Genomic DNA, 14536 nt, shown 5'->3' on the forward strand with positions numbered 1-14536 from the left:
TATAGAGTCAAAATCCACCAAAATTGTCAAGTCGGCCTGGGCCTCCAAGAGCCACCCAGTCCACCTCCTGGACAGATATATATAGAGGACGGTTCGATCACTTTGGAGGACACTCGATTATCATCATCATACATATCTTCTGCACCTAACTAATGAAGAAAAGGGACGAAGAAGGGAAGGAAGAACTCGCACAAGAGGAAGAATTTCTGTGAGAAAAAGGCCAAAGTCCTGATCTAGTTGCAGACCCAAAATTTCAAGATCGAGATTTCAGGAAGGCCCGAAAATTCAGGAACGAAATTTCAGGAAACCCAATTTCACCTATGTTGACTTTTGACTTTGGAGGTGACTTGGAGGAGGGCCGAACTTGGTGTTTTGGTGGCAGTTTTGGGTCTTGGTCTTGGTCTTGGTCTTGGATATCTCATTTTGATCTTATTCTATAACAGAAGGATTGTTGTTGGGTTTCCTCCCTTGTGGGGTTTTGCCCTGGCTTGGATCCTAATTTCTGGTGCCTCTTTTCGTTTATGCACTATGATCTCTATTTTCTTGTCTTGAATGGTAATTGCTTGATGAAAATAAAGGAAAATCAAAAGAAGAACATTAAATAACTTCACAAGTAATTATCATGTTAAAAAATTCCCCCTTGCATTGGAATTTCAACATGGAAACAGAGCTATGGTGAAGGCAGGAGCACCATTGAAGAAGCTCTAATCAAGACTAAGTGTGGCTTAAAGCTTCTGAGGCACATGAGAAAGTATCTGAGGTATATCAACAAAATTTTGAGGCATACATTATCTATAATACACGAAGACTCATGCTTAATATGATGCGATTTTTGTTCCTGTACATGATACAAGTTCAGCTCCTATATATATAATGCAAGTGTTGTATATAATGTGAAGTTTCTGTTATATAAAGATGATGTGAATTCCTGTAGAGATACAATGCAAGTTCTGTTATGATAATCCGAGCTCCTGTGGACATGTAATGCAAGTCTCTGTGGCAATGTCAATTCTCTGTGACGCAAGTTTTCTGTGACATGACATATTTCTCTCTGACAAAAGTTTCTATGTTGACATATCTCTCCATGGTACGAGTTCCTGTGGATACAAGACACATATTATCTCTATGACGCAAGCTACAGAAAGGCAGCATATCCTCTGTGGCATCCGAACTACTGTGGCAACATTTCTCTGAGACATCCAAAGCTTACTGTGGAGCTCACTGTGGTAACATATTTCTGAGATTCAAGACATCCAAAATGACACCTAGAAACAACAATTCAAGGACTAAAACTATATAAGGTGTCCAAAAAATTTCTGAATAATCAAATGAAAAGTTTTTCCTGTGAAAATTTGAGTGTTATGATTATATGCACTGTATTCTATGATTATATGCGAGCTCTGAGGGACATTACTCTATGCAAAGAACGGAATTTATATGTGAAGGTCTGAAATAACTAACACTCATAATCTCTACTACAGATTCAAGAAAATAAGACTACTTTTGAGGACTAAAGACTAGGTTACTTGCTCAACGGACTTTGGAAGTTAATCAAACATAAAAATCTGAAGTAAAGGCCTCTATGGAACCTGAGACCTCTGATGCATATAACAGTACGAGTGATGATTTCAAAGGCATATAAAGCAAGCCAAGGAAACAAAACTTATCTCTGACATATCTCTCTGAAGGACTGAGCTCCTCTGCAGTATACCTTTGTGCAAGACGAAACGAAAATTCTATGATCAACTCTATACTACAGGACTGAAAGTCTGGGATACGTAAACTCTATGGAAAAGGAACGACTTACTACGAAAGAACTGTGCATAAGGAAGCTCATTTCTATGGCACATAATAACCGAACCTGTGGTACTGAGTCATGTGATCTAAGAAGCTATTGAAGTATGATCCAAATTCTGGGTTGAAGTTGTAATGATCTGAATTCCCTTGTAATGGAAAACCAAATACTTGATGAAGAGCGTTTACATTGAGAATCTGCAAAAGTTGTGTGACAATTCCGAGGATTAAGAGCTCTAAAGTCAGTACACAAATCCGAGTTATGAAGAAAATATTAAGTCCGAACATATAACATCCGAACTGTATCAGTTTTTGTGGAAGAACTATGACTAGATATCTGAAGGTTTATGAAACTTATCTCTATGAAGCACAAGTATGTGAAGCACCTATGTTACCGAGACTCACTTCCAATACATAAAAGAAGGACCTATTACGCCATTAAAGCTGACCTATCTGATTCACTGAACTCTTGCCATATCTAAAATATCTATGTTGGAGCAAAAAGATACATGTCAACTGAAGAAATGTCAAAGGACTGGACCTTTGCAAGGTTGGACTGGTAAAGTTTAAAATGAGGTACGTATAATTTTTTGCGCGTGTCAACTATAGTACTTATAATACTAAGCTAACGATTGAATGCTCTCTTGATAAATAGTATTGTATTATAAAAGAGGTCCGTGTAGAAACATTGGATCGTTGGCATGTTAGCATTTGAAGTCTGTCCTTATATACAAAGATGAGGTTTATGAAATCAAGGAATGAAATGAATTCCATCTCACGTATAGAGAGCTTGCTAATGACATTCCTAGGGTTTGCATTAGTACGCTTTTAGAATTTGCTATTCTTAAACGACAAAAGGAGATTCTAGGGTTTGTAAACCCCAAAGGTTTGAGTGAGAAAACCCTAGGAACAAAAACCCTAACTAATTGTTTCCACTGTAAAAATAAAACCTCACTCTTGAGTATGACAGGAATGACATCATGTGAGGACAAGGTTGATGAAAAGGTCCAAGATTAAGAGAGAGTTGACCCTCAAAAAGATAAGTATTCTACACCTCCTTTCTTTAATTATTATTGTTGCTATTTTGTCTATGCACTTTGCCTTTTGTTCTTTCATAGTCTTCTAATAAAGGTTGTAGGTCAAGACAAGATCTATCTAAGCTTGACTAATAGATGGAAGAATTGAAAGAACGTAGCAAAGCACAAAGACAAGAAGAAAGCAGTTTGAAGTATGCATCAAAGAAGTCAATTATATGGCAACATGAAAAACAAGGCTTAATAAAAAGAAGTTCACCCACTTCAGTCGGAAAGAGGGCGCTTTGATTGGTTCAATTTTGGAACACATTGATTGAGTTGACAGTACTAATGCTGATAAAGATATTACTGATGTTTAGAAGCTGATATGATTTCTTGGAAGAGCATAAGCAGAATTTTGTTGCAATACAAAGAAAGATGTGAAGGCTTGTGCAATCAGTTGTGAAGAAGTTTGGCTCCATAAGGTGTTTGACGAACTACTTGATGACATGTTGGAGAACTAGGAAGGTCGAAGCTCATTATGATGTGATGTAGATAGGAGCCAAGAAGCTACAACAAATCTCCACGAAAGAACAAGTAGTCGATGTATTGATGAAGTTCCTTTTCTTGGAAAAAGGATAAGTATTAGTTTAGACAAGCTTAGGCTTGTGGATATCTCCTCCTTGGTTGAGGAGTGATGGTGGACACTGTATTTGTTAATTTTAGGTATGTTCTATGCTAAGAGCAATTTATTTTAATTTTCACAGTTAGCTCAATATCTTTTCCGGATTAGCAATCACATCAGCATTAAAGTAAACTGCAGATAGAACATAAACATAAATCGCAGAAGACAAACCAAGACAAGAGGACACAAGATGTGGCGCTAGCCAGGGACAAATCCCAATGTGGGGAAACCCTTGATCAATTCTTCTTATATGTTGTTCAATAGTTCAGCAGAGAGAGAGAGAGATAGTACATTTACAACAGAAGTCAACACTTTGACTTATCTAGATAAGAGCATAGATCATCTCTAAGAAGATTATACATGAGATCAGTTGAAGACATGTTGCTTCAACTGATTCTCCAAGGTGACTCCTTCACCTATCATCGTGTTGCATCTCGTCATCATGCTGCACCTCACCGTGCTGCACCCATCATCACAATGTAGCATCTTATCATGCTTCAACAATCATGACAGTAACCATCGCTGTACTGCATCATGTACCATCATGTGCCATTGTTGCACCTTGTTTTGCCACCATGTGCTTGCTGCACCTTGCTTACCATACTGCTGTCCCGACTCCCAATTGTTATTGCAGCACCATGTCTTGCTGCTGTCCTAATTGCTATTGCAGCACTATGTCTTGCTGCTGTCCCAATTGCTATTGCAGCACCATGTCTTGTTGTTGTCCCAATTGCTATTGCAGCACTATGTCTTGCTGTTGTCCCAATTGCTATTGCAGCACCATGTCTTGTTGCTGTCCCAATTGTTATTGCAACACCACATCTTGCTGTTGTCCCAATTGTTTGCTTGTTGTACCTTGCATGCTTGTTGTCCCTTACATGCTACACCTTTATTACAATGTTGTCACACCTTATTATATCATGCTGCTCCACTTACATCAGTTCACTGTTAGGGGATTCTCTAATTGCCACATTGTTGGACTGGTAAGGGTATTCTAACAGCTGTTTGGACAGCCTTCACAACTTCTGTCCCAAGGCTATGATCACCCTTCCCCAGCATTCCTAAACCACACGTTGGCTTGTTATACCCCAGCAGTCACAACTAGCCCTTACGCCTTCCTTATTAGCCTTAACGTAGACATGCAGGTGTACAAGGGACTGCGGCTTGTTACAGCAAGCCTATCCCTTGCTGCGGTTAGAGCTTTCATTCTTCCATAGACTGCGTTAAGGTTCTAGGGCATCCATCTAGGGTAGAGACCCTTTTCTAATCTGCATTGAGGGCTTACATTGCTGCCCTTCTTGACTGTGTATACCTCTTCATAGGTTATGTTAGGGCTTCTCCATAGGGCAGCGTTAGCTCTTCTCCATAGGGCAGCGTTAGGGCTTCTCCATAGGGCAGTGTTTAGATCTCTCCTCCATAACTGCGTTGAGAGCTAGATCATCCTCCTTAGGACTGTGTTAGGGCATCCTCCTTAGGACTGCGTTAGGGCTACTTCCTCCTAGATTTCTCTCACACTAAAACCCAAGACAAGTGGAGAGAAATCAAGAGAGAAGTTGTGTGTAAAATGACTCTCAAGTCATCTCCTTTTATACTAAAACATTGAGCATATGAGGGGTTTATTTGGTTGTTGGCCGACCTTGACGAATTGCCTTATAACACAAATAAATTCATAACTCCATGAATACTTATCGGAATCGAATGATCTTTAGATCAATCCTACACCTCTCGATGAGAGGGATCCAAGAAAAATATCGACTACCATAAATAAGATGACCCATATGGAATTTGGCCCTAATTGCCAATTTTAACGCTCCCTCTCAACTAGGGAGAACTCCATCCGCTGATCCATATGTTAGTGCCCTGCACTGCACTGCTCTGCTCTGCTCTCCTGAACCATGAAGAAGAAGAATTGCTCAAGAATGTCTCATACCATTCTCTACGGACCCGAAGTTAGTTTTATTAGTTCCAGATCAATATCACAAGAAAGTGTCTCAAACCACTCATACTGATCCCAAATCAATGAAGGTCATCCTAGCATAGGGAGTACGGTAGATACAACGATGCGTCCATCGATAATACTACTATGGTCCCTAACCCCATTTCCCTGCTCATTGATCAGATGAGAGGTACTTCCCATGAGTCCTAGACTGCATGGGTAGGATGCCTCGACAGGAGAACCAATCATCCTATCCCTAAGTCGCCTCAGGGTATCACAGGGGAAGGTTGAGCCATTCACCCTGTATACAACACACCATTAGGGGAGGGTGAGTCGCCCTAAGGGTCACGTGTTGCTCCAGTAAGTACCCCAAGCCTCCCGGAGCTCCCAGAGCTTCAATGCATGCAACATGCAGGACCCTCATAAGAGGGTCTCTCAACGACTCCAAGTCGTTAGGGAAAGTCACAAATTTGACCTTTCCCCGGGGCTTTGACAGAATGTTTGCGACCTGTACATCAGTCTCAATGCGATGGAGCCTCCTCGCTCATCGACATACCATATCCCTGATAAGGTAGTATTTGATGTCTATCTGCTAGAGCAATCATAGAATACGAGATTCCTCAATAATCGAATCCCCCCTGGTTGACATAGAAGATCACGGTGGTATCCATCATGTGTACAAACAGCTCACTGAAGAGCTTCCACAACCAGGCAGCTTCATACGAGATCATACTCGTAGCTATGTATTCGGTCTTGGCGGTGCTTAAGGCAACCGACTTCTGCTTCTTGCTCATCCATGATATCGAAGCAGAATCCAAAGAGAACCAGCACTCAGAAGTGCTCTTGCGATCATCCACACTGCTTGCCTAGTCAGCATTCGAATAGTCATGCAGCTTCACATTTCCAATAGTGTATCTCAATTCATGAGAGATTGTGCCCCAAAGATATCTAAGAAGATTCTTGGCACCAATCCAATGAGGCTCAACCATATATGAGCTCATCATGCTAACTGCAAAACATATGTCCGGACGGAAGTTCACCAAGAACATCAATGTGAATGAGTTTATGAAACTCAAAGGCATTTCCCAAATCTGGTCCGGCATCACTACCATATAACTTCTTGAAAGTTAAGATCCTCGAGGTAGTCACGGGCTTGCAGTTTACCGTTCCACATCCGAAATCCAACTCCCTCTTACTTCTGCAAATGAGAGGGTCTGCACCTGTCAAAAATAGGTCGTCCTTAGAAGGTGTCAGTATGAGAGGTCTATCATCCACAACCTTCGAGCAATGGTTTGAATCGGTTTCACTCCTAGTGAATCTCAGCTTCATTAGACATCTATCAATCCTCTCATACTATGCCCGGGGTGTTTTGCTTCAAGCCATAGAGGGCTTTCTTCCACCTGTATACATGAGATTCTCGATCATGAATCTCAAACTCCTCAGGTTGCTCCAAACCTATGGACCTGCTACACAAGGGGAATGGTCCTCTTGTAAGATTTTCATTCGGTACATCTCGGACATGTACGTTCATTCTCTTCTTGAATTCGGGCATCCCTGTCACCATCTGACTCACATCGGGTAGGGTCCCATAATAAGTAGACCTCCGGTGCTATAGATGAGATATATCAATTGACATGATCCCCAATGGACCATCCTGCAACTTGATACAAATTGCCAACCCTGAACCCATGAGAAAAAGCATCTTTGAAAATCTCATTTTCAAACACATACCTTTCCATCGATGAATGCCACCCTAGCCTTTGATTTCCATTGTCGAAATGGACACCAGGTTCTTCTTGCAATCAGGTACATAAAAGAGATTCTGTAAATGAATTGGGTTACCCTCATTCAATTGAAGGGTAACATTTCCTACACCCTTTCCAGGATAGGTGGCATCGGCTCCAAGTATAATCCCACGATTGTTTCTATCTCTACCAAATTAGAGAGAGCACCCTTCTATCCGTTGAAGTGCTTTGGAGCACTACAATCAATAAGCCAGATTCCCAAAGAAACTAAAGGAGAGGGCCAATACAAGATAACGCTTCTTTATCTTATCAGAAACAACATTTGATTCTTCATACCTGGGGTTTCTTGCTTCTTTGAAGATTCGGCCGTTACCTACATTACCTGTCATTCCTCTAATCATTGAAGATGTCCCTAGAATGATTGTTATCATCATCAAGTGATGTGTCCTTACCATTCGGACACTCCTTCGCATAATCGCCGAACTTATTGCAACCAAGGCTTCTGCCTTTCCTTTAACCCTTAGATCCGAACTTCCCATTGAAGTGAAATTTAGGTAGACTATTAGAAGCTTCTGCTACGCCATTCTGATAATGTTCTCTGCTTCGATTTCACCCTTGGTGAATTTGCAGAGGGATGAGGAATCCACTGATCCTTTTGTTCTTTCCCAATTGTCTTCAGTGATTGCTCTTTCACTCTTGCTTGGGCTTTGTCTTCACCTCACCTCTGATACCATGTTAATTTTAGGTATGTTCTATGCTTAGAGAAATTTATTTTAATTTTCACAGTTAGCTCAATATCTTTTCCAGATTAGCAATCACATCAGCATTAAAGTAAACTGCGGATAGAACATAAACATAAATCGCAGAAGACTAGCCAAGACAAGAGGATACAAGATGTGGCGCTAGCCATGGACAAACCCCAATGTGGGGAAACCCTTGATCAATTCTTCTTATATGTTCTTCAATAGTTCAACAAAGAGAGAGAGAGAGATAGCACATTCACAACAAAAGTCAACACTTTGACTTATCTAGATAACAGCATAGATCATCTCTAAGAAGATTATACATGAGATCAGTTGAAGACATGCTGCTTCAACTGATTCTCCAAGGTGACTCCTTCACCTATCATCGTGTTGCATTTTGTCATCATGCTACACCTCACCGTGGTGCACCATGCTGCACCCATCATCACAGTGCTGCATCTTATCACGCTTCATCAATCATGACAGTACCCATCACTATATTGCATCATGTGCCATTGTTGCACCTTGTTTTGCGACCATGTGCTTGTTGCACCTTGCTTACCATACTGCTGTCGCAATTGCTATTGCAGCACCATGTCTTGCTGCTATCCCAATTGTTTGTTTGTTGTACCTTGCATGCTTGTTGTCCCTTACATGCTGCACCTTTATTACAATGTTGTCACACCTTATTATATCATGTTGCTGCACTTACATCAGTTCACTGTTAGGGGATTCTCTGATTGCCACATTGCTGGACTAGTAAGGGTATTCTAATAGTTGTTTGGACAGCCTTCACAACTTTTGTCCCAAGGCTATGATCACCCTTCCCCAGCGTTCTTAAACTACACATTGGCTTGTTATACCCCAACAGTCACAACTAGCCCTTACGCCCTCCTTATTAACCTTAACGTAGACCTGTAGGTGTATAAGGGATTGTGGTTTGTTACAGCAAGCCTATCCTTTGCTGCGGTTAGGGCTTTCATTCTTCCATAGACTGCGTTAAGGTTCTAGGGCATCCATCTAGGGTAGAGACCCTTTTCTAATCTGTGTTGAGGGCTTACATTGCTTCCCTTCTTGACTGTGTATACCTCTTCATAGGTTATGTTAGGGCTTCTCCAAAGGGCAGTGTTAGCTCTTATCCATAGGGCAGTGTTAGCTCTTATCCATAGGGCAGCGTTTAGATCTCTCCTCCATAACTACGTTGAGAGCTAGATCATCCTCCTTAGGACTGTGTTAGGGCATCCTCCTTAGGATTGCGTTAGGGCTATTTCCTCCTAGATTTCTCTCACACTAAAACCCAAGACAAGTAGAGAGAAATCAAGAGAAAAGTTGTGTGTAAAATGACTCTCAAGTCATCTCCTTTTATACTAAAACGTTGAGCATATGAGGGGTTTATTTGGTTGTTGGCCGACCTTGACGAATTGTCTTATAACACAAATAAATTCATAACTCCATGAATAGTTATCGGAATCGGATGATCTTTAGATCAATCCTACACCTCTCGATGAGAGGGATCCAAAAAAAATATCAGCTTCCATAAATAAGATGACCCACATGGAGTTTGGCCCTAGTTGCCAATTTTAACAGTATTCTCCATGTGTCATGTACTATGGCTAGGGCTAACAGTCGTAAGCCTAGTAAAGGCACTGGTAAGGAGAATGGTGGATTGGATAAGCATCTAGGACTGATATTCTTTGAGGATTTGTACTTTGACCAGGACTAACTGTTGTAAGTCAAGTACATTAATCCAAGATAAGAATAGTCTTGAGGACCGATATTTCCTAGTGTCAAATATTGTGACAATGGATTAGGAAATAGTCCTATGAGGACATACCTAGTGAACACTCGGGTGGGGTATGCGCCTGAGAGGCGGTGGTGTCCAAATTTATGCCTCCAATCATTTTGCTTGGTGAGATAGAACTTGTTAGTCAAGGCCTTGCTATTTTGACAATGTTAGCTATGATGATGTAAATCATCATTGATGCTTATCAATCCAGATCCTTTCTTATATGAATATTTCAACTTGAGAGTATCCTGTTGTGTCATTATGAATACCTCCCTAGTTAAAAGGGAGTGTTGAAAAATGTAACTAGTGTCGGTCTTCATAATGTAATAAAATATAATTTTTATCATATTTATTATATTCATTATTATTATTTTATTTTGGTCAAAGCATGTTCTTCATGCTTATAGAGTCAAAAGAAATGTATTTGAGTCAAGTCCCATTTGGATTTTTGTAAAGAAAAAAAGAAGAAATTTATATTGAGTCAAAGTCCACCAAATTTGTGAAGTCAACCCTCCTTGGGAGAAAGTCGGCCTGCGCCTCCAAGAGCCACCCATTCGACCTCATGGACACATATATAAAGAGGACAGTTTGATCACTTTGGAGGACACTCAATTATCATCACCATACATATCTTCTGTACCTAACTAATGAAGAAAAGGGACGAAGAAGAAGGGAAGGAAGAACTTGCACAAGAGGAAGAATTTCTGTGAGAAAAAGACACAAGTTCTGATCTAGTTGCAGACCCAACATTTCAGGATGGCCCAAAAATTCAGGAGCGAAATTTCAAAAAGACCAATTTGACCTATGTTGACTTTTGACTTTGGCGGTGACTTGGAGGAGGGCTGAACTTGGAGTTTTGGGTTTTGGTTTTGGATATCTCATTTTGATCTGATTCTATTAAAGAAGGAATGTTGTTGGGTTTTTCCCCTTTGTGGGGTTTTGCCCTGGCTTGGAGCCTAATTTCTGGTCTCTCTTGCCTTTTTGCACTATGATCTTTATTTTCTTGTCTTGAATGGTAATTGCTTGATGAATAATACAGGAAAAACAAGAGAACATTTTATAACTTCACAAGTAATTATCATGTTAAGAAATCCCCCCTTGCATTGGAATTTCAACAAAAAAAAGCCTCAACAGAAATATAGCATATTCTCAAAATTATGATAGACATATCCAAAATCGTAAACAGCAATTTCTCATCTAATATACTTGGTTTTCCCAATATAGTTGCTAAGAGAGGAAGAGGATGCAAGAGTTAAAAAATGAAAAAAACACGCCAACCACATTTGAATATGAAAAAGAAAACAGTAAAACATGCTCATCTTTGGGACAGAGATATTGATTGAATGTCATTGAGGGAAGATAGATTAAAACATCTTCATTGCTTCTGCATCAAAATCACAAGACATAAATAGTCATTTCTCTAGCATGTCTGCACTTGCAACAAATCTTGGAATGACATCGTCCTGTAATTGATCAAGGAGAAATGCATAACAAAACTAGAGCAATAATCATATGCTATAACTGGTTTTAGAAATCAATAGCACCCCAAAAAATGAAGAAAAACTAGTCTAGAATTTTCCTAGTTTTTAAAGAAACGTTTTGATGGTTCTTTTTGGAGCAATAAATTGAACCAAGTGGGACTTGAAGGGATGCTTATCAACTCGCTAATAAATTGAACCAACTGGGACTTGAAGGGATGCTTATCAACTCGCTTAGGTATTTATATATACCTCTGAAAAATCTAGCATACATGGTAACTATCTTCGGTGGTTGTGTGGCAATGACAAGAAACATAAAGATTCGCAGATATCCAAGTATGTGTCCAAAGTGGTGTGCCCATCAGCCAAAAAGCAAAAACCAATTTCTTGCTATTAGTTGTTTCTTTCATTCAGTTTCCCTTCTTTTTGCATCGCCTACTTGACCTATAAGCGCCTCTATTAGGCTGTAATAAAGGTTGTTCAGTGTGCGGCTTTGTCATCATGTACGTTCTGGTAAACATCTTGCAGGATACAGTTTCAGTTGAGTATATAGCCTGCCTTGTTTTTTTCCAGAGTCAATATCTCTACATTGCATAGATCTCCTCTATCTAAGGGTGCAATATATCACCGGCTATAAATGTGTGAACCCTGTTGTGTATCTCAATCCAGCTGTAACCGGGGACTTTACTGACCATTTTCTCTTTCTTCATTGTTCTTATCTTTGCTTCGTCGTCCCACCTACCAGCTAATGCATACATATTTGACAGCACCACATATGATGTAGCATTTTGTGGTTCCAACTCAAAAAGTTGTTCTGCTGCATACTTACCAAGATCCACATTTGAATGGATTTTGCAGGAACCAAGCAGGGCACCCCACACAGCAGCATGGGGTTTGAATGGCATCTTGTGGATGAAATCCAAGGCCTCATTTAGAAGTCCTGCACGGGCAAGAAGATCCACCATACAAGCATAGTGATCAGCTCTTGGTGTAATGCAATATTCTCGAATCATGGAATTAAAGTACTGCCAGCCTTCGTTCACTAGCCCAGCATGAGAACACGCGGACAATACACCCAGAAAGGTAATGCCATTGGGTTCCAAGCCTGTTTGTTCAAATTGCTCTATGAGTTCGAGCACCACCTTCCCATGCCCATGCTGGGCAAATCCTACAATTAGTGAATTCCATGACACTACATCTCTCTCAGGCATTTTGTCAAAAACCTGGCCAGCATCCCCCATGCTTCCGCATTTACCATACATCGCAATAACGGAATTATTAACACAGACATCCAGCTCAAATTCTGATTTTACAATATGAGCATGCACCTGCTGGCCGGTACCTAAAAGTGCTAGGCTAGCCAGTGCACTCATAGCACTAGTAAAGGTTGGCTGAATTGGCTTCATGCCTGTGCGTTGCATTTGGACAAAGAGTCTAAGAGCTTCCTCGCCCTGCTTGGTCTGCTCATATCCTGAAATCATTGCAGTCCACGAGACAACATCCTGGCTAGGCATCCTCTCAAACAGGCAGCATGCTTCATCTATCCTGTAACTCTGAAAATATCCTGAAATCATGGTAGTCCATGAAAATACATCTCGATCAGGCATTCTGTCGAACATATGGTGAGCATCTTCCATCCTCCCACTTTGAGTATGTCCTGCAAGCATAGCATTCCAGGATACCATATCTCGTTCAGTCATTTGTTCAAAAACTCGTTGTGCATCATCAATACTACCACATTTAGCATACATCGTAATAAGAGAATTTTGCAAAATGACATCGAAATCCAATCCCATTATGATAGTGAGGGCATGCACCTGATATCCATGCTCTAGTATCGCCAAACTGGCACAGGCGTTTACCCCACTGGTTAAAGTACACAGATTTGGTTTCACTGACGTTTGCTGCATTTCCAAAAAGAGCCTCAAGGCTTTATCCCCGTGGCCATTCTGGGCATATCCTGCAATCATCGCAGTCCAGGAGATCACATTTCGCTCAGGCATTTTGTCAAACATATAACGTGCATCCTTCATTCTACCAATTTGAAAATACCCTGAAACCATTGCAGTCCACGTAATTACATTTCGCTCAGGCATTTTGTCAAACATATCTTGCGCATCCTCCATTCTGCCATTTTCCACATAAGCGGTGATCAGAGCATTCCATGAAACCAAATCTCGTTCAGGCATTCTGTCAAACAAATGTCGTGCATCCTCTGTTTTTCCCTTGAACCCAAACCCAACTATCATCGTAGTCCAAGAGACCATATTCCGCTGTGGCATTTTGTTAAACAGTTCGAAAGCCTCCTCAATTCGTCCATTCTGTATGCAACCCTTAATCATAGCATTCCATGAGACAACATTGCGCTCAGGCATGTTGTTGAACATTGTTCGAGCTTCGTCCATCCTGCCGCTCTGGGCATATCCTGTAAGCATTGCTGTCCACGAAACAACGTCGCGCTGAGGCATTCTGTCAAACACATGGCGTGCATCTTCCAATCTTCCTTCTTGACAATATCCCGTGATCGTGGAATTGCAGGAGACCACATTTCCAAGCTTAACCCGAGAATTTCTATTGTTTTCGCTTTTATAGATTAGTGCTTTTCTTTGCTTTTGTTTGCACTGAAGGGCGCTTAAATGTCGAGCATAAGACAGCTTTCTCTTGTTGAGTACAGAGCCTTTGGAAAACCTGAAGATACCGAATATACCAAGACGAGGGCAAGGAAGGAGGAAGATGATCATCGTTTATGTTAATGCCATTTAGTTGACATTCCAAAGGCTTACAGTACTTCTTCGTCCTTCAATGAGTACCAAGGATTAAAACATCCTTATACTCTTGCGGGTTGATCTCATTGCTCAGATTTGTTTAGTGCAAATATTGTTTACATATTCGTTAATAGGTTATTATTTTTATTTCAAATTGTCATGTTATTTTTATTTTAAAGGGTAGAGTGTGATATTTTTTTTCATAAGTAGGAAAATTTATCATAACTTAGTTGTTAAACCAGCGATATTTACTAATGCAACCTGACTCATCAAAAAACCACATCATCTGGTATAACTTGATGGTGGTCCGTAAGGGGCAGGCTGCTTTCACTCGTGCCGGATCTCTCTGGGTTTTGGGTTGTTAACTTGTTTCCTGCTAGATGCCTCTGGGTTTTGGGTTGTTCAATAAGAGTTCGTAGCCAAGCAAAAATAGTGATAGGGCATACTACAGCCTATCGGATGCCTCTGGGTTTTGAGTTGTTAACTTGTTTCCTGTCGCATGCCTTTGGGTTTTGGGTTGTTAACTTGTTTCCTTAGATCCGAAAAATACAAGCTCTTAACCAAACAAAAACAATTATAAAGCATACTAAA

The 14536-nt window shown here is 40.6% G+C and overlaps 1 protein-coding gene and 1 pseudogene across 1 annotated transcript; both read right to left on the reverse strand.

Moving 5' to 3' along the window:
• Window positions 1-12694, reverse strand: part of LOC149206828 (putative pentatricopeptide repeat-containing protein At3g13770, mitochondrial pseudogene) — a 65236-nt pseudogene extending 52542 nt beyond the window's left edge.
• LOC149206831 (uncharacterized) lies at window positions 12573-14059 on the reverse strand. Its single transcript, XM_089395589.1, has 2 exons — window positions 12998-14059; window positions 12573-12837 (listed from the first exon to the last, which is right to left on the reverse strand). The coding sequence occupies exons 1-2, from the start codon at window positions 13919-13921 to the stop codon at window positions 12751-12753; spliced, it is 1011 nt and encodes a 336-aa protein (XP_089251715.1). The 5' UTR covers window positions 13922-14059; the 3' UTR covers window positions 12573-12750.
• Window positions 14060-14536: the final 477 nt, after the last annotated feature.

This window comes from Pinus tabuliformis, chromosome 1_2, assembly GCF_031772625.1.
Source record: "Pinus tabuliformis cultivar Carrire ecotype Pingquan chromosome 1_2, CPIR1, whole genome shotgun sequence".
Lineage (NCBI taxonomy): Eukaryota > Viridiplantae > Streptophyta > Pinopsida > Pinales > Pinaceae > Pinus > Pinus tabuliformis.

Excerpts from the sequence above, each read along its gene's own strand:
- LOC149206831 (XM_089395589.1), bottom strand. The coding sequence starts at position 13,921 with ATGATCATCTTCCTCCTTCCTTGCCCTCGTCTTGGTATATTCGGTATC. Across the intron at positions 12,838-12,997 it reads TACTAGAGCATGGATATCAG|GACATACTCAAAGTGGGAGG; the intron begins GTGCATGCCCTC and ends CTATGCTTGCAG.